The sequence below is a fragment of the Lipotes vexillifer genome, unplaced genomic scaffold (assembly GCF_000442215.2).
Source record: "Lipotes vexillifer unplaced genomic scaffold, Lipotes_vexillifer_v1.1 scaffold325, whole genome shotgun sequence".
Taxonomy (NCBI): domain Eukaryota; kingdom Metazoa; phylum Chordata; class Mammalia; order Artiodactyla; family Lipotidae; genus Lipotes; species Lipotes vexillifer.
The window spans coordinates 795,971-817,703 of NW_006799313.1; the positions used below are offsets into that span (position 1 = coordinate 795,971).

The 21,733-nt window shown below is 36.9% G+C and overlaps 1 protein-coding gene across 1 annotated transcript in view; it reads left to right on the top strand.

The window, feature by feature from the left end:
* Positions 1-21,733, top strand: part of MARCHF5 (membrane associated ring-CH-type finger 5) — a 53,143-nt gene that overhangs the window by 12,467 nt on the left and 18,943 nt on the right. Inside the window, exon 2 of the mRNA XM_007471558.1 lies at positions 6,226-6,428. Within this exon, the coding sequence (XP_007471620.1) occupies positions 6,226-6,428 (203 nt within the window). The remainder of the gene's footprint in view (positions 1-6,225; positions 6,429-21,733) is intronic.

The following is a 21,733-nucleotide window of genomic DNA, read 5'->3' on the forward strand; positions in this document are numbered from 1 at the left end:
AGGATGGCCAGAGCAGAGGTTCTCAAACTTCGGTATCACGATCACCTGAAGGGTTTGTTAAAATACCACGTTGGTGATTCCTCAAAATAGTTAAAAATAGAATTACTATGTGACCTAGCAATTTCACTTCTGGGTATATATCCAAAAAGAATTAAAAACAGGATCTCAAAGAGATATTTGTACACCCATGTTCGTAACAGTATTATTCACAATAGCTAAAACTTGGAAGCAACCTTAGTATCTAAGACCAATGAATGGATAAGCAAAATGTATATATATATATATACACAATGGAATAGTATTCAGCCTCATAAAAAGGAAGGATATTCTGCAATATGCTACAATGTGGATAAACTTGAAGACATAGAAAGACAAATACTGGATGATTCCACTTATATGAGGTACTTAGAGTAGTCACAATGATAAAGACAGAAGGTATAAGGGTGGCTGTCAGGGGCTTGGGAGAGAGGACATTGGAGAGTTGTTTAATAAGTATAGAGTTTGTTTTATAAGATGAAGAGTTATGGGGATGGGTGGTGGTGACGGTAGCACAACAGTGTAAATGTATTTAATACCACGGAACTATACACTTAAAAATGGTTAAGATGGCAAATTTTATGTTATATATTTTACTGCAATAAAAAAAGAAGAATTTTTAAAGAAATCTAAAATAAATAAATTTTTTAAATGTAGTGTTGGGTCCCATCCTCAGAGTTTCTGATTCTGCCAGTCTGGGGTGGGACCTGAAACTGCATTTCTAGCAAGTTCTCAGATGATGCTTCTGCATCACACTGAACACTGCTGAGAGATTGGAGGATTGAAGAGAAGAAGGGGAGGAAATGACTCAAAGAGAAACTCTTAATTAGAATTTTGTCAGAAATTACAACCTCTTCTTAGGTGTGGACTTTGAAAAGTTTTTGGCTTTGTCCTTTGAAATGGCAAATAGCCAGTTCTCACCTTTTAAGGGTATTAAAATTGCCATCCTATAAGCTATAACATTAAAATATGTAATAAAGTAGAATTATAGTTAAATTGATGCTGCAATGCAAATATTATAGCATTGTCAGTAAGAATTTTTAATTTCAAAATGTTTGGTTTTATCTTTGTTGGCTGTTTTTATCTAAGAAATGACCTGATTCAGGAGCCAGAATCAGGAGTATATTTTTGCCCTGTGTGAGAAATTGAAAAACTTGCAAGACTCAAAGTACTTGCGGTGGAAATTAGATTTATTTAAGCCTTTTCAGCTCAAGTTGCGGTCAGTAGGAAACAAAGCCATTGACAAAAAATAGTGTCCTTATAAAAACTGTTTAAGAGTCTACATTGTATGATTGTTCAGGGCTATCCCTTATATCCAGTTTCTCACAATCTATAACAAGATTGTTTGGGTTGTGTCTGATAGGAATCTGCCCCAAACTGGTTAAACCAAAAAAAAAAAATCTGTGGGTTTATGTAAGTGAACAGTGCAAGGGTATATTTAGCTTTAAGCACAGCTTGATCCATGTCTCAAACGAAGTCATCAGTTTCTTTCAGATTCCTCTGGGTTCTTTAGGCTCCACATTGTGGCTCTCCTGGCAGCAGAGCCTCACACCCTCGTTTAGCTTCACACTTTTCCTGCCTTCAGGCTCAGTGGAAAAGGAAGTCTGTGTACCAACTTTCTCAGCAAAAATTCTGAAGTTCACTCTAATGACACTAGCTTTATGGGCCCAGCCTCCCAATAACTGTAATCTAGGACATGGGATACTCCCTTAAACCAATCTAGGGATTACTCTTCCTGGAGCTGGGGATGTGGGACTAACTTCCTGAATAAACCACATACATGGCTGATGTTGGAGGGAAGAGTGGTTTTCCTTAAAAAGTATGGTGGTATACTTTTTGTCCCTAAAAAAGAGAAATTGTGCTGTACATTAAACCACAAGCTTCTACTCTCTCCTCTATTCTAAGATCTTGAGAAACTCTAAACCCATCATTTTCAAACAACCTCTTTTCTCCTTAAATGGAAAGAGGTGGGGAATTGGGGAATAAATAGCTGAAATAGATTGCATCAAGGAGGGAGTAGGGTATGGGGAAGCAAAGGGGGAAGGCATAATTTTAAGACCTTCTTAGGTGATATTCCTGGTCAGCCTATTAGAAGTTGTTTTTTTAATGAGGGAAGAGAAGATTCCTATACATACTTTGTTCCCTCCCCTCATTTCCAGCCCTGAAGACTAATAACTGTCTTACAGGCTGTCTGCCTAAAAACATTTATGTGAACATTTTTATACGCTTTAATTTCCCATGTACCTGGCCCTTATTTCACAGACTAATATTCTTTCCATATTATGTAGATTAAACTCATATACCTAGTAAGGTAGTAAATCAGTTAATAAATTCTTTAGAACCTAACATTTTCTGTACTGTTATTTATATTAAAAATATTTAGTCATTAGAAGCAATTATTTCTACCTTAAGTAAATCCAGTAATTATCCCTTGCACACAGTCTGCTTTCTCCAATATGTTTGCTTTTTTTTACCTGCCATTTTTCTACACCAGCAGTTCCCAAACTTTATTGAATATTGGGATCACCTTGAGAGCTTGCTAAATCACAGATTTGTAGGCCCTCTTCCTCTAGAGTTTCTTATTTACTAGATCTGGAGTAGAGCCAGAGAATTTGCAAGTTCCCTAGTGATCCTGAACTACTGGTCCTGAGACCTTTGTATTGACAATCCCTGCAGTAAAATCACTTGCCCCTGCTAATTTCTGCTATCACTCCTCCCTGAAACCTTTCCTGATCTATCCAAATTGATCCTTCCTTCTTAAAATGGATGTACCGATGGTAATTTCACTGGAGGCTTAAATCTCTTGTATCTACTGGATGTAGCCCCTATTAAATTATAGGGTTTTCTAGATAGGTACAATCTTCCATTTATTTTGTTTATGCAACCACATGGAATCAGTGAATGCTCAGTAAATGTTGCTGGCAATTTCTATAATTTTCAGTTGCTTGTTTGTTTTGTACTATTAAGTTAGAAGTCTTCATTTTATATAACATTTACTTGTATCTAAATTATAATTTTTAGGTGAAGTAATTTGGTGGTGTTATCAGAAGCTTACGTATTGTGGGCAATACTATTTGATCTCAGATGACCATTATCAGATGTACTGTTTAGCGATTAGAATAAATAGAAAATGGATGTGGTACGTTGGTAGATGTTGAATATCAGACTTTTTGAGAGTATTATTATCAATAAGGTTTTTTTTAATATCTATAGGATAATTTCAGTTAATCTCTAATGAGCATTAGCTTCAAAATCCAAATTTGTAAGCTGTATACTCACTGTCACTATGAATCAAATAATAAAAACAAGGTTATGGGTATTAACACTTCCAATTAGGTTTAACACCTAATAAGTTTTCACTGTAAATCATCGTTCAACTATCTTATCTACCATAGTTGTGAAATTAGAAAAAAAATCCGGAAAGTGCCTCTTTTAAATGTTAGTTGAGTACCTTCTAAAAAGTAAAACTGTAAAAGTGTTTATTTAGGGGTGAAGTACACTAATGTCTGAAACTTAGAAATGCATCAAAAAATAAGATTTATGAAAGAATATGTAGTAAAGTCCATATGTAGCAAAATGATAAGAATTGTAGAATCTAGGTGTTAAGAATATGGATGTTCACCAGTTTTTCAACTTTTTTCGAAAGTTTGAAATTTTTCCTATTAAATGGTGGGGAAAAATAAACGTATCCAGAATTTATGGGGATTATAGCTATACAAATATTCCCATTATATTGGTATATGAAGCTGCCATTTATGTAAGTTAAAAACAGATAAATATAGGCAATTTCATTTGGTTCAACTTATTATATTAAGGTTCTTTACATTTTATTTTGTTTTTTCCTGATGACTGGTAATTGGCTTAATTTAAGATTCAGTTCACCTTAATACTGATTAATTATGCTGGTCTAGATGTACTTAGCTACATATATGTTCCATTGTTGATATGAAAAACTTACAAGAACCTAGAAATCTGGTTTCTAGATATTCTGCCTATATTTTGTTACCAAAATATGGTTTTCATTTCCCAGAGGTATACAATTATATTTACAAAATTACCTTGGTTAAATGGGGAAAATATATACTAACACCTCAAATAACTGGTTTATTTGCTGTATACTTGTCAATTGAAATTTTATGAAAAAAACTAGGTTGAAACCCACTCAAATCATGGATATTGATGATGGTTGCCAGTGTGAATGACTTAGTGCTACTGAATTGCAATCTTAAAAATGGTTAAAGTAGTAAATGTATATTTTACCACAATAAAATTTTAAAGAATAAGGAGGTGGAGGAGGAGGCATTTCTGGATAACCATAAGATAGCATGAGGGCCCAGACAGCTTGGCTGAGGTGGGTCAGAGGGTCAGGCATGCTAAAACAAATGCTCCCTACCTCGTTTTTACCTAGGTAGGTCAAATGAAATCTGACTGAATTTGAAAGCTGAGTAAAAGCACAATTTTGGATATTGTTGCCATGTATTCACTTCAGTTTTTTTTTTCCCCTATTCTAATTGCAAGTTTTAATTGGAGACCTCACCCATATATAGTACCTGACTATATAGTCTTTCCCACTGAGCATAGGTAAGTTCTGACAGAGCCACTTATCTAATTAAGTGAAATGTACACAGTAAGTGACAAGCTTTAATTAGTAATTTCCTATTGTGCAGTCAAACTTTAAGGTAGTAAAGGGGAGTGAATGGTGTCATTGAGTTAAATTGTATTTGCCCTAATGGAAATCGGTGTCAAAACTTGTGTTAATTGAGAGGAAAAAAATAAGGAATTGCAACCTAATTCCACAAGAACAAATTAGAGTTCATGAAGTATCCTCAAAAGCAAAATGGGGAAATGTTTAAAAATTAACCATCTCAATAGAATTTTTTAAAATATAAGCATCCCAGACTTGACTTTTAGATTTTGAATATAATAAATATAATTTAATTCCCACAAAAAAGGAAAACCAATCATACCTATAATGGAAACATGTAGGCCCAAATTTGGGGTTTTTTTTTTTTTTTTTTTTTTTTTTTTGCAGTACGCGGGCCTCTCACTGCTGTGGCCTCTCCCGTTGCGGAGCACAGGCTCCGAACGCGCAGGCTCAGCGGCCGTGGCTCATGGGCCCAGCTGCTCCGCAGCATGTGGGATCTTCCCGGACCCGGGCACGAGCCCGTGTCCCCTGCATCAGCAGGCGGACTCTCAACCACTGCGTCACCAGGGAAGCCCTTTGGCCCAAATTTATCATATCACTATCCTAAACCAATTTATCCTGATATCTTCATTTCTTCTCCCCTTTGTGCTTTTTAATTTAATCATCTTTCTCTCTTATAGTCATACTTTACCAGAAAGAAATTAGTGGGGTTTTTTTCTGTCTCAGTTGAAAACTGAATGAGACCATATGTGAAATCATTTATGTAATACTTTAGTTTTCCAAGTTCAAGAGGTTAAGAGGTTAATGTTGTTGAAATGGGAGATACACTGAATTTCACATATTCCTATATTTATCACTCCTCGAAGAATTATTAGGTCTTATAAAAGCAGCTTGAGGATTGTCTCTTTGCATTCTGGTTCATTAGAGAAGATGAAGAATTACTAGAAAGATGGACTTCCTTGGTGGCGCAGTGGTTAAGAATCTGCCTGCCAATGCAGGGGACATGGGTTCAAGCCCTGGTCCAGGAAGATCCCACATGCCATGGAGCAACTAAAGCCTATGCGCCACAACTACTGAGCCTGTGCTCTAGAGCCCACAAGCCACAACTACTGAAGCCCGCACACCTAGAGCCCATGCTTTGCAACAAGAGAAGCCACTGCAGTGAGAAGCCCGTGCACCGCAATGAAGAGTAGCCCCGCTCACCACAACTAGAGAAAGCCCACACGCAGAAACAAAGACCAGTGCAGCCAAAAATAAATAAATTAATTTTTTAAAGAAACCTTAATGTACTCGAAAGATGGAGGAAGTTACATAAAAACAAAATTCAGAAAACACAAGATTCTGCAGAAGAATACAAGGAAAAACAAAAAGAAGAATCTACTCTACTGGAAATGTGTTGGTTGTTTTTCTCCTCAGTCTTTTAGTATAGAATTAAAAGTTCCTATAATATAACATAGTAGGCTCATCCCATTAAGTGAGAGCTGCAGTGAAGAGGAGGCTGGGGTGTTAATGATAATGTCATTATTTTCTCTTTTAATTTACAGAAGTTGCTGGGTGTGTTTTGCCACTGATGAAGATGATAGAACAGCTGAATGGGTGAGACCATGCAGATGCAGAGGATCTACAAAATGGGTTCACCAGGCTTGTCTGCAGCGCTGGGTGGATGAAAAACAAAGAGGAAACAGTACAGCCAGAGTGGCATGTCCCCAGTGCAATGCTGAATACTTAATAGTTTTTCCAAAGTTGGGTAAGAAGACCCTTAAAACCAACACATATATATATATATATATACAGAGATATATATATATATACAGATATATATATATATAATGTTATAATATATGACTCTATGATCCTAGGTTTATTTTTAAGTGACTCATGTCTTTGCTTTTTTGTGAATTTCTCTCTTCCATTTCTGTTGTTTTCTCTCTAAATGTCAGATATTTGTTTTGCTAACAGTTTACATTATCCTTAATATATCCCCAGATCTATCCATTTGTCTGTGTATTCAATGTTTTCATTTGGTTGAGTGGATAAAGAACTTGGATATCTAATTGTGTGGGTAAAATCAAGTTAACAAAACTATAATAAAAGGCTGATTAAAGAGCCTCATTCTCTGGAAACCATTGTTGTGGAAGAAAACAATAGTGTGTTCTTTCTAATACTTACTTTTATTAATTCTTCTATTAAGGAATAAAAGGGAAATTAAATATTTAATAAAAGACAGTGTTTGGAATCCAATTTATATGGCTGTTTTTCATGAAAACTACTTTCCTTTTTCTGTGAATTGGCAGGCAAGGAATAACCAATGGTCTTTGAGAATGAGGCTAGTGTTGAAACAAGTGTAGCAGATTGTTTAAAGGAAGCTATAACTAAGGCTGATATTTAGTTAGCATGTTCCATTACATCCATGTGATTATGAACTGGTGTCATTCTCTTTGTTTGGTGTTTATGCCATGCCAGTTGTTCAACATTTTTAATATGACACTTGTCTATAATCAAGAGGTATATGAAAGCAGTTTGGGTTTGGGGAAGGTCAAGGAAAAAATGACTTTGTGGAGGAATAGAGTTCAAGGAGAAACTGGAAATATTAGATTATTTTTTTCTAGGTGCTATACATATTGAAATCAGACCTTTCTTTAAAAAACTAAGGCAACATAAGTGCAGATGATGAAGTGCTTTTCTAATGTGAGAAGATTAATAATAAGGGCAAACAAAATTTCCATACCTGTCTGTATTTCTCTAACATAATGCATAGGAAGAAGTGATAGCTTTCTATGAAAGAAAAATAGTGTAGTAGAGAAAGTAGCATTTCTCAGACATTTAGAATTTGTGGACCACACTGACAGGTCTTTTTTGTTGTTGTTGTTGTTTTTAATTAATTTATTTATTTATTTTTGCCTGTGTTGGGTCTTTGTTGATGCGCACAGGCTTTCTCTAGTTGCGGCGAGCGGGGGCTGCTCTTCGTTGCGGTGAGCAGGCTTCTCATTGTGGTGGCTTCTCTTGTTGTGGAGCACAGGCTCTAGGCGCGAGGGCTTCAGTAGCTGCAGCACACGCGCTCAGTAGTGTTTAACTGTTTCTTTTCCTACTTCTTAGTTCTGCTAAATCAGATAATCCCACTTTTCAACTATAGGTTGCTGGGAATAGCAGCAAGTATAGGATGATTCTTTTAGGTATTCAGATGGATGGGTACAAAAATTATTGCAAGAATTCTCACTGAAAACTACCTACAATATCCGACGAAGCACTGAGTTGACAAATGTGTGGCACTCAGCAATGAAGTTGAATATTGCAGTTTGGAAGATAGCAGTGGATAAATCTGTCCTTCTGGTTGTATTTCAGTTCTAGGAAACATGTTTTTAGGTCTGGTGTGGTAATTGAATACATTTTTTAAGTATACTAATAATAAGACACTGATTTCATTCTACAACAAGGAAAGAAAATGGCTACGTGTTGGAAAAGTCAAACTCTTTGCTTAAGCTATGTGTATCATGATTTGGTCTTCATATTTTATCATTAAGAATTGTTATTTCACCCTCATATGATAGGTTCAAGCTATTCACAGTACTGAATATCACAGAGATCTGCCACTTGAGTAAGCCACAGATAATCATAGACAATTTTACTGACCTTACTGGTGTCATGGGGAAAAAAATGTACATACTTCATTTAAATAGTTTTTGTTAGCATCTTTCTTCCTGACAAGATAGGAAAGCAGAGTGTTGTATTTGCTTCTTTTTTCCTGACATAACATTCTGAAGATACCTGCTCAGGGACTGCAGTTTGAATATTATATTCACAATTTTCCATGCAATCTTTAACAGACTCAGTAGAAGACTTACTGTCAAATGTCAGGTGTTGTCTATAAATGAAGCCATGTGTGAATTGACTTTCAGGTGCTATACTCTTCCTTGCTACACACATGACTAGTGCTTTTGGCCATATTGATCCTAGTGTACATTTTCAAGTCAAAGTTCAAAGATAATTGTTAAAAAAAAAAAAAAAAAAAAAAAAAAAATTTTCAAGTCAAAGTTCAAAGATAATTGTTAAAAAAAAAAAAAAAAAAAAAAAGATAATTGTTGGTTAAAGGAAAATCCCTTCTCTAAAGCATGTTTTCATCGATAATCAGAACTGTTTGTATTTCATAATTTACATATTATGTACATACCAAGAGTTGATTCATATTCTAAATACTAGTGGTTTCTTGTAGCCATGAAACAAAATATTTAAGAGCATACATCTGTGAAAGTAACTGTTCTTACTGAATACCACACCTAACATGTAATGAATGTCCAGTAGTGTCATCTGATACAGAAACATACCAGTAAATTGTTTTCTTTCTGAGCATATTTATCATTAATTTTGCAGCTGACCATAGTTATACCTGTTTTTGTTAAAATAACTTAAAGTTCCTTCACAGTTTTTAATCTTTGCTTTCAGTGACAAAATTCATAATGCAGGTATTGATTGGTTTACTAGAGTGGTTGAAAATTATATGAATGCTTCAGTGGCTTCTTATCCCTGTTATATAATGTTTCAGTCCCTGTTTAAAAATGTATTATACTTTGGGCTTCCCTGGTGGTGCAGTGGTTGAGAGTCCGCCTACCGATGCAGAGGACACGGGTTCGTGTCCCGGTCCAGTAAGATCCCACATGCCGCAGAGCAGCTAGGCCCGTGAGCCATGGCCGCTGAGCCTGCGTGTCCGGAGCCTGTGCTCCACAATGGGAGAGGCCACAACAGTGAGAGACCCGCGTACCACAAAAAAAAAAAAAATGTATTATACTTTGATTGGAACAAGGAGGTCCCCCAGTGTAAACTAATAACTTGTAATTCACTGGTCACAGCCCATTGTAAGATCCTACTGTTTTCACTCTACAGGATCATACTGTTTATCACTTATGACATTCTGAGTCAAATGTATTTTTATCACTTTTACTCCTCAGTGAACACTTTTGAGGCATTGATTCATTTTCCTAATTGGGGATTTAACACATTGATAGGAACAACAACAAAATATATATTTAACCAATGTAAAGAACTCATGATGTCAAAGTTTGTCAGCTGAAACAAACAGTCCCCTCTTAACTATCCTTGTAAAGCATGTGTGACCCTTGGAACATAACAATTAAGAAGCTAAAGGAATTTCCTTGAAAGTCATAATTAATCTTTTCAATTTATGAAATGTTTGTGATCAAAGCTTTTATCACTTTTTTCTTTTAATCAAACTGTCTATAGTAAACCAGTTAATTGATTCCCAGGGACCACCATTGGTCCCCAGATGACAGTTAGGAGACACTGGCCAGAAGAAAGAATGAAAGACAAGAGAAAAGATGCAGAGAGAACGAGGTGATGGTTAACCTTCTATGAGATGATCTCTGTGTAGCAGGTATTAAAAAAGAGTTTTTGGGCTTCCCTGGTGGCGCAGTGGTTGAGAGTCCGCCTGTCAATGCAGGGGACACGGGTATGTGCCCCAGTCAGGGAAGATCCCACATGCCGCGGAGCGGCTGGGCCCGTGAGCCATGGCCGCTGAGCCTGCGTGTCCGGAGCCTGTGCTCCACAACAGGAGAGGCCACAACAGTGAGAGGCCCGCGTACCACAAAAAAAAAAAAAAGAGTTTTCATATGTATTTAGACTCAGTCTGTCTGGCTAGCTGGCCAAAGTCTGCATCTTTTCTGGTACTTAGTGGCAGCCAGAATGGAAGGATGGTGGCAGGTGTGTGTTCTTAATTGTCAATAGGGAATATATTGTGAATATATCCTCCTAGTCATCCCATCCTCCTCCCTAAACCCTGGCAACCAATGATCTTTTTACTGTCTTCATAGTCTTGCCTTTTTCAGAATGTCATATAGCTGGAATCATACAGTATGTAGCCTTTTCAGATTGGTTTCTTTCACTTAGTAAATACATTTAAAGTTGCTCCATGTCTTTCATGGCTTGATAATTCATTTCTTGTTAATACTGAATCATATCCCATTGTCTGGACATACCACAGCTTATTTATCCATTCATCTACTGAAGGACATCTTGTTGCTTCCAGGTTTTGGCAATTACAAATAAAGCTGCAGTACACATCTGTGTGCAAGTTTTTGTGTGGACATATATTTTCAACTTATTTAGGTAAATAACACGGAGCGTAATTGCTAGATCATATGGTAAGAGTATGTTTAGTTTTGTAAGAAACTACCAAATTGTCTTTCCAAGTGGCTGTACATTTTGCATTCTGACCAGCAATAAGTTCCTGTTGCTCTGTATCCTTGCAGCACTTGATTTTGTCAGTGTTTTGGATTAAGCCATTTATATCTGATTGTTTTAATAAATTTATTAATTTTTTTTTTTTTTTTTTTGTGGTACGTGGGCCTCTCACTGTTGTGGCCTCTCCCATTGCGGAGCACAGGCTCCTGACGCGCAGGCTCAGTGGCCATGGCTCACGGGCCTAGCCGCTCCGCGGCATGTGGGATCTTCCCAGACCGAGGCATGAACCCATGTCCCCTGCATCGGCAGGCGGACTCTCAACCACTGCGCCATCAGGGAAGCCCTATTTATTAATTTTTGGCTGCATTGGGTCTTTGTTGCTGCACATGGGTTGTCTCTAGTTGCGGCAAGCGGGGGCTACTCTTCATTGCAGTGCTAGGGCTTCAGTAGTTGTGGCATGCGGTCTCGGTAGTTGTGGCTTACAAGCTCTACAGCTCAGGCTCAGTAGTTGTGGCACACATGCTTAGTTGCTCCGCGGCATGTGGGATCTTCCCGGACCAGGGCTCGAACCCATGTCCCCTGCCTTGGCAGGTGGATTCTTAACCACTGCGCCACCAGTTTTAATTTGCTATTCCCTAATGACATCGATGTTGAGTGTCTTTTCATGTGCTTATTAAGAGTCTTATGTCCTTCTCACACCTGTCAGAATGGCCATCATCAAAAAATCTACAAACACCCAGGAATGCAAGGATTCTTCAATATACGCAAATGAATCAATGTGATACACCATATTAACAAATTGAAGGAGAAAAACCATATGGTCATCTCAATAGATGCAGAGAAAGCTTTCGACAAAATTCAATATCCATTTATGATTAAAAAACCCTGCAGAAAGTAGGCATAGAGGGAACTTTCCTCAACATAATAAAGGCCATATATGACAAACCCACAGCCAACATCGTCCTCAATGGTGAAAAACTGAAACCATTTCCACTAAGATCAGGAACAAGACAAGGTTGCCCACTCTCACCACTCTTATTCAACATAGTTTTAGAAGTTTTAGCCACAGCAATCAGAGAAGAAAAGGAAATAAAAGGAATCCAAATCAGAAAAGAAGAAGTAAAGCTGTCACTGTTTGCAGATGACATGATACTATACATAGAGAATCCTAAAGATGCTACCAGAAAACTACTAGAGCTAATCAATGAATTTGGTAAAGTAGCAGGATACAAAATTAATGCACAGAAATCTCTGGCATTCCTATACACTAATGATAAAAAATCTGAAAGTGAAATTAAGAAAACACTCCCATTTACCACTGCAACAAAAAGAATAAAATATCTAGGAATAAACCTACCTAAGGAGACAAAAGACCTGTATGCAGAAAATTATAAGACACTGATGAAAGAAATTAAAGATGATACAAATAGATGGAGAGATATACCATGTTCTTGGATTGGAAGAATCAACATTGTGAAAATGACTATACTACCCAAAGCAATCTACAGATTCAATGCAATCCCTATCAAACTACCACTGGCATTTTTCACAGAACTAGAACAAAAAATTTTACAATTCATATGGAAACAAAAAAGACCCCGAACAGCCAAAGCAATCTTGAGAAAGAAAAACAGAGCTGGAGGAGTCAGGCTCCCTGACTTCAGACTATACTACAAAGCTACAGTAATCAAGACAGTATGGTACTGGCACAAAAACAGAAAGATAGATCAATGGAATAGGATAGAAAGCCCAGAGATAAACCCATGCACATATGGTCACCTTATCTTTGATAAAGGTGGCAGGAATATACAGTGGAGAAAGGACAGCCTCTTCAATAAGTGGTGCTGGGAAAATTGGACAGGTACATGTAATAGTATGAGATTAGAACACTCCCTAACACCATACACAAAAATAAACTCAAAATGGATTAAAGACCTAAATGTAAGGCCAGAAACTATCAAACTCTTAGAGGAAAACATAGGCAGAACACTCTATGACATAAATCACAGCAAGATCCTTTTTGAACCACCTCCTAGAGAAATGGAAATAAAAACAAAAATAAACAAATGGGACCTAATGAAACTTCAAAGCTTTTGCACAGCAAAGGAAACCATAAACAAGACCAAAAGACAACCCTCAGAATGGGAGAAAATATTTGCAAATGAAGCAACTGACAAAGGATTAATCTCCAAAATTTACAAGCAGCACATGCAGCTCAATAACAAACAAAACAACCCAATCCAAAAACGGCAAAAGACCTAAATAGCCATTTCTCCAAAGATGTACAGATTGCCAACAAATACATGAAAGAATGCTCAACATAATTAATCGTTAGAGAAATGCAAATCAAAACTACAATGAGATATCATCTCACACCAGTCAGAATGGCCATCATCAAAAAATCTAGAAACAATAAATGCTGGAGAGGGTGTGGAGAAAAGGGAACCCTCTGGCACTGTTGGTGAGAATGTAAATTGATACAGCCACTATGGAGAACAGTATGGAGGTTCCTTAAATAACTAAAAATAGAACTACCATATGACCCAGCAATCCCACTACTGGGCATATATATACCCAGAGAAAACCCTAATTCAAAAAGAGTCATGTACCACAATGTTCATTGCAGCTCTATTTACAACAGCCAAGACATGGAAGCAACCTAAGTGTCCATCAACAGATGAATGGATAAAGAAGATGTGGCACATATATACAATGGAATATTATTCAGCCATAAAAAGAAACGAAATTGAGTTATTTGTAGTGAGGTGTATGGACCTAGAGTCTGTCATACAGAGTGAAGTAAGTCAGAAAGAGAAAAAAATATTGTAAGCTAACACATATATATGGAATCTAAAAAACAACCAAAAAAATGGTCATGAAGAACCTAGGGGCAAGACGGGAATAAAGATGCAGACCTACTAGAGAATGGACTTGAGGATACGGGGAGGGGGAAGGGTGAGATGGGACAATGTGAGAGAGTGGCATGGATATATATACACTACCAAATGTAAAATAAATAGCTCGTGGGAAGCAGCCGCATAGCACAGGGAAATCGGCTCGGTGCTTTGTGACCACCTAGAGGGGTGGGATAGGGAGGGTGGGAGGGAGGGAGACTCAAGAGGGAAGAGATATGCAGATATATGTATATGTATAACTGATTCACTTTGTTAAAAGCAGAAACTAACACACCATTGTAAAGCAGTTATACTCCAATAAAGATGTTAAAAAAAAAGAGAGAGAAAAGAGTCTTATGTCTTCTTTGATGAGGTGTCTGTTAAGTCTTTTGATTGTTTTTTTTTTGTTTTTTTTTTTTGCTGTACACGGGCCTGTCACTGTTGTGGCCTCTCCCGTTGTGGAGCACAGGCTCCGGACGCGCAGGCTCAGCGGCCATGGCTCACAGGCCCAGCCGCTCCACGGCATGTGGGAACTTCCTGGACCAGGGCACGAACCCGTGTCCCCTGCATCGGCAGGTGGACTCTCAACCACTGCGCCACCAAGGAAGCCCTTGATTGTTTTTAACATCAGTTTTCTTATTGTTGAGTTTTAAATGTTCTTTGTGTATTTTGGATAACAGTTCTTTATCAGGTATATCTTTTGCAAATATTTTTTCTCAGTCTGTGGCTTGTCTTCTCATTCTCTTGATCTTTCTTCTTTTTTAATGTAGTAATTTACAGCTATAAATTTCTAAGCACTGCTTGGATTTCTGCTTTGACCTGTTGATTATTCTGGAGTGTGTTGTTTAATTTTCACATATTTGTAAATTTCCCAAATGCCCTTCTCTTATTGATTTCTAATTTTATTCCATTGTGATCAAGAACATACTTTGCTACCCGTTCTTTTAAATTATTAAAGCTTGTTTTATGGCCTAGCAAGCTTTATACTTGCAAATTTTCCATGTGTACTTGGGAAGATGTGTGTTCTGTTGGTGGTAGTGGTGGTGGTAGAGTGTGATATAAATATCTAGTTGACTCATAGAATTTTTTTTTTTTTTTTTTTTTGGTACACGGGCCTCTCACTGTTGTGGCCTCTCCCGTTGTGGAGCACAGGCTCCGGACGCGCAGGCTCAGAGGCCATGGCTCACGGGCCCAGCCGCTCCGTGGCATGTGGGATCTTCCCAGACCGGGGCACGAACCCGTGTCCCCTGCATCGGCAAGCGGACTCTCAACCACTGTGCCACCAGGGAAGCCCCGACTCATAGAATTTTGAAGTCTTCTATTTCCTTGTTGTTCTTTCACCTATTCTTCATTGAAAGTGGGCTATTGAAGTCTACAGCTATTGTTGAATTATCTGTTTCTCCAGTTCTGCCCATTTTTGCTTCGTTTATTTTGGACTGTTGTTCGGTGCATAAATGTTCCTAATTGTTATGTCTTTCTGGTGGATTGTCCCTTTTACCATCATAAAATGTTCTTCTTTGTTTCTAGTAACACTTTTTGTCTTAAAGTTGATTTTAACTGATATCAGTGTTGCCACTTACGCTCTTTATGTAAATTCTTAGATTACCTTCAAGTTAAATTTTATTACAGCTTTGTTTTTTATTTCTTTTTTGTTCTCAACTAAGCATTAATTCAAACTTCTGTGTAGAGACAAGATAACTAACAATTACCCTCAAAAACTGGTTGTCAAATTTTAAGTGGAGTGTAAAGCTTAGAAGGAAAAGATACTCACTAGGGATGATGAGGAATGAGTCCTGGGAGAAACCTTTCCTAGAAAATCTAGCAAATAAAATTAATAGTTGTTACTATTTTATTTTATAATATTTTCTTTTGATAATATTAATAGTGATATCAGTAGCTGTCACTTGCTAACAGGCACTGATTCTTTGCCAGGCACTATGTCAATCAGTTTGCCTATATTATTTTAAGCTTCTCAAAAGCTCTACACAATAGAATGTCCTTATTCTACAGGTAAGGAAACAGACTTGGCAAATTTATTTAATGGAATCCCATGGGTTTCTAGCAAGTAAGGAGCCAGGATTTTAAATTGCCAAAGCACATCAGAAGCTAGAGGGGAAGGTTACCTAGAGGGTGCAGTTTTGTTTGGTCAGCCTCCCAGTGCACAAAGCAGGGTGGAGAAAGAGGAGTAAATTTGAAGAGGCAAACAGAATATTGAGCGCAATTAGTTTATATGTTAATATATTCTAGACTAGTATACATCATGTTCTATGCTTGCTTTTTTTTTCTTAGCAATATATGGTAGATACCATTTTATATTAGTGTATAAAGAGCTTTGTTTTTCTTTGTAGTTGTATAGTATTCTGTTACATAAATGTGTGGTTATATAACCAGTCTCCTAATGATGGACATACAGGCTGTTTGTAATCTTTTACTACTACAAAGAGTGCTGTCATAAACAACTGTGTAAAATAATTTTACACATGTGCAAAATGACTACAGTGGAATTGCTATAAGTCAAAGGGTATGTGTAGTTATAACATTAGTAGACATCATCAAATTGGCTTTTGTAGAGATTATGTCTGTTTAATCTTCCCAACAGTGTATTGGAGTGCCTGCTTTTCCATTGCCTTTACCAACATGCTGCTATCAATATACAGAACTAATTATATCTGCTGCCTTAGCATTGATCAAAGCTCAGCAGAATGTTCACTAAGGTTTTTTTCTTTTATTATGAAATTTCATTTGTTGAGAAAGAATATATAACTACATATGAGGAATAATGACTAATAAACCATCATCCATTTACTTATCCCTCAGGTTTAGAAATAAAATATCCTGGTGATTTCAACTTTTTATCATTAAGTAATGACTGTTTTATCTATAAGAATTTTTTGTGTGTGTCTTAAACTTCTATATAATAGAGACATAGACATAATGTAGAATACAGTTGCCCCTCGGTATCTGCAGGAGGTTGGTTCCAGGACCCCTGCAGATACCAAAATCCATGGATGCTCAAGTCCCTTATATAAAATGGCATAGTATTTTCATATAATTTATGCACATACTACTATATACTTTATTTTATTTTATTTATTTATTTTTGGCCGCATTGGGTCTTCATTGCTGCACGCAGGCTTTCTCTAGTTGTGGTGAGCGGGGGCTACTCTTCGTTGCGGTGCGCAGGCTTCTCCTTGCGGTGGCTTCTCTTGTTGCAGAACATGGGCTCTAGGGGGGCGGGCTTCAGTAGTTGTGGCACATGGGCTTAGTTGCTCCACAGCATGTGGGGTCTTCCTGGATCAGGGATCGAAACTGTGTCCCCTGCGTTGGCAGGTGGATTCTTAACCACTGCACCACCAGGGAAGTCCCCCTACTATATACTTTAAACCATCTCTAGATTACTCATAATATTCTAATTACAGTGTAAATGGTAAGTTGTTGCTGGTGTGCAGCATCTTTGAGTTTTGCTTTGGGGAACTTTCTGGAATTTTTTTCCCCTAGACATTTTCATTCTGCAGTTGGTTGAATATGCAGATGCAGAACCCAAAGATTTGGAGGGCCAACTGTAGAATGAAAATATAGCTATACCAGCTTTTTTAAAATAGATTTGTTATTTTAGGACAATTTTTAATTTACAGAAAAATTTCGAAGATAGTACAGAGAGTTCCCAAATATCCCATATCCAGCTTCCTCTGTTATTAACACCTTATGTTGTATGGTGCATTTGCTATAATTATTGTACCAGTACTGATATTATTATTAACTGAAGTCCATACTGTACTCAGGTTTTCTTAATTTTTCCCTAATGTCCTTATTCTGTTCCAGGATCCTGTTCAGGATATTATATTACATTTAGTCATGTCTCCTTAATGCTCCTCTTGGCTGTAACAGCTTCTCAGACTTCCCTTGTTTTTGTTGACCTTGACGGTTTTGAGGAATACTGGTTAGATGTTTTACAGAATGTCTCACAATTCAGATCTGTCTGATGTTTTTCCCATTATCTACTGGGTTATGAGTTTTGGGGTACAAGACCACAGAGATGAAGTGCCATTTTCATCACAAAACATCACAGGCACATACTATGAATATTACTTATCACTCATGATATTGACCTTGATCATCTCAGTAAGGTTATGTTTGTCAGGTTTTTTCACTGTAAAGTTACTCTTTTTCCCCCCTTTCATACCAGCTTTTTTTTTTTATACCAGCTTTTTTTGATGTTGTTATATTTGCTTATCTTTTCTCACCCTTTTATTTTCAGTTCTTCTGAATTCTTTTGTAAATAAGTGTAAACTTATTGTGATACTCATATAGTTGGGTTTTTACTGTCAAATTTTATTCATTCTATTTGTCCTTTTTTCTCTTTTTTTTCCCCTTTAGTTGATCATCTTCTGGATTGAAATGCTTTTTCCTCTGATACTATATTTTCCCCTGTACTTTTTGTTTCTGTTTTTGTTTTTTGGCTACATTGAGTCTTCGTTGCTGCGTGTGGGATTTCTCTATTCACGGCAAGCGGGGGCTACTCTTTGTTTCAGTGCACAGGCTTCTTATTGCCGTGGCTTCTTGTTGCGGAGCAGGGCTCTAGGCACACGGGCTTCAGTAGCTGTGGCATGTGGGCTCAGTAGTTGTGGCTCGCGGGCTCTAGAGCACAGGCTCAGTAGTTGTGGCACACAGGTTTAGTTGCTCTGCAACATGTGGGATCTTCCCAGACCAGGGCTCGAACCCGTGTTGAACCCGTGTTCCCGGCATTGGCAGGTGGATTCTTAACCACTGCGCCACCAGGGAAGTCCCAGAAATACAAAGGATCTTAAGAAAGTGCTGTGAGCAGTTGTATGGCAACAAATTGGATAACCTAGAAGTAAAGGATAAATTCCTAGAAACATAAAACCTACAAAGACTGAATCATGAAGAAATAAAAAATGTAAACAGACCAATAACAACGTAGGATATCATAAAGCTCCCAACAAAGAAAAACCCAGGACCAGATGGTTTCACTGGTGAATTCTGCCAAACACTTAAGGAAGAATTAATGCCAGTCCTTCTCAGACTCTTTAAAATTAAAGAAAAGGGAACATTCCCAAACGCATTTTATGAGGCCAGCATTACCCCGATACCAAAGCCAGATATGGACACTATAAGAAAACTACAAGCCAATATCCCTGATGAATATAGATGAAAAAATTCTCAACAAAATATCAGCAAAACAAATCCAACAGCATATTAAAGCATCGTACACCATGATCAAGTGGGATTTATCCCTGGGATGCAAGGATGGTTCAATATCTACATATCAATCAGTGTGATATATACCACATTAATAGAATGAAAGATAAAAATCTTATCTCTGCATCTCGTTATCTGCAGGATGCAGAAAAGCATTTGACAGAATTCAACATCCTTTAATGATAAAAACTCTCAACAAATTGGGTATAGAAGGAGTACCTCAACGTAATAAAGGCTGTATATGACAGACTCACAGCTAACATCATACGCAGTGTACCCACTAAGATCAAGGACAAGACAAGGGTGTCTGTTCTCACCACTCCCGTCCTACCCAGAGCAATTAGTCAAGAAAAAGAAATAAAAGACATCTGAATCCAAAAGAAAGAAGTAAAATTGTCTTTGCTTGGAGATGATATGATCTTATATAGAGAAAATCCTAAAGACTCCACCAAAAGCCTGTTAGAACTAATAAATAAATTCAGTAAAGTTGCAGGATACAAAATCAACATAAAAATCAGTTGTGTTTCTATATATACACTAAGCTATCTGAAAAAGAAATAAAATAATCCCATTTATAATACCAAAAACAATAAAATACTTAGGAGTAAAACAGAATTTCAACACACTGATGCAAGAAATTAAAGAAGACACAAATAAATGAAAAGTATCTCATATTCATGGATTGGCAGAATTAATACTGTTAAAATGTCCATACTACCCAAAGCCATCTATATATTCAATGTAATCCCTGGAAATCCAATGGCATTTTTTTTACAGAATTAGGAAAAATAATCCTAAAATTGTATGGAACTACAAAAGACGCCAAATAGCCAAAGCAATCCTGAGAAAGAACAACAAAGCAGGTGGCATCACATTTACTGATTTAAACTTTATTACAAAGCTATAATAATCAAAGCAGTATGGTACTAGTGTAAAAAGACACATAGGCCAGTGGAACAGAGTTGAGAGCCCAGAATTGAACCCACACATATATGTTCAAATAATATTTGACAAGGGAGCCAAGAATACTCAGGGAAGTCTCTTCAATAAGTGATGTTGAGAAAACTGAATTGTTACATGCAAAAGACTGAAATTGGCCCCTGTCTTATTCCACTCACAAAAATTAACTCAAAATGGATTAGAGATTTAAATTTAGGACCAGAAACTATAAACGTTCTAGAATAAAACATAGGAAAGTGTCCTTGACATTGATCTTGGCAATAATTTTTTGGATATGACACCAAAAGCACAAGCGACAAAAGCAGAAATAAGTTGGACTATATCAAACTAAAGAGCTTTTGCACAGCAAAAGAAACCATTAGCAAAATGAAAAGGTAACCTATGGAATGAGAATATACTTGTAAATCATCTGTCTGATAGGGGATTAATATCCAAAATATAAGGAATTTATACAACTCAATATCCAAGAACAAAAACCATACACAATCTGATTTAAAAATGGGTTAAGATCTTGAATAGAAAATTTTCTGTAGAAGGCATACAGATGGTCAACTGATGCATGAAAAGATGCTCAACATCACTAATCATTGAGGAAATGGAAATCAAAACCACAATGAGATGTTACCTCACATCTGTTAGAGTAGCTGTTAACAAAAAGACAATAGACAGCAAGTGTTAACAAGGTTGTGGAGAAAAGGGTACTGTGTGCACTGTTTGTGGGGATGTTAATTGGTACAGCCACTATGAAAAACTATATGGAGATTACTCAAAAAAAGTTAACTATCATGTGATCCAGCAATCCCACTTCTGAGTAGAGATCCAAAGGAATGAAATCACTGTCTGGAAGAGATACCTACACCTCCATGTTCACTGCAGCATTATTCACAATAGCCAAGACATGGAAACAACCTAAGTGTCCATCGACGGATGAATGGATAAAGAAAATGTGTGTATATATACAGTAGAATATTCAGCCTTTTTTAAAAAAAAATAAAAGGAAACCCTGCCTTTTGCAAGAACATGGGTAGATCTTAAGGGCATTGTGCTAAGCAAAATAAGTCAGAGAAAGACAAATACTGTATGTTCTCACTTGTATGTGGACTCTAAAATATCCAAACTCAAATAGTAGAATGTTTGGGGCTGGGGGTTGGAGAATATTGGGAAATGTTGGTCAAGGGCTACAAACATCCATTTAAAAGATGAATCAGTTCTAGAGATCAGTGTACAATATGGTGACCATAATTAGCACTGTATTATATAAATGAAGGTTAAGAGAGTAGATCTTAAGTGTTAGCACCACAAAGATGGTAATTACCTAAGAGGATGGAAGTGTTAACTAACCTTATTGTGATCATTTCTCAATATATATTATCAAATTATCACATTCTACACCTTAAACCTATGTTATATGTCAGTAATAATAAAGCTGGAAAAATGTATAGTTATCTTTTTTTATGATAAGACTGATCAGTGGATATAGGTATTATCAACCTGATACATCCAATAGAATTCCCTGCCAGTTTCCACCTACTGGTTTTAGCAGAGATTGATAATTTTTTTATTCATTGCATCTAGATCTATTATTTCATTAATGGTACAGAAGAATGACATTGTAATTCTTTCTCTTTTTTTTGAGTTTGTTAGCTTAGAATACTTATTAAAGATGAACCGAGAAGGGATTGCTAAATTGGGGTGAATAGCACATATAATTTTGCTGGATTAGGTACTGTACCATTTTATATGCACCTGCAATGGATGAGTTTGCCTGTTTACTTACAGCTTTGCC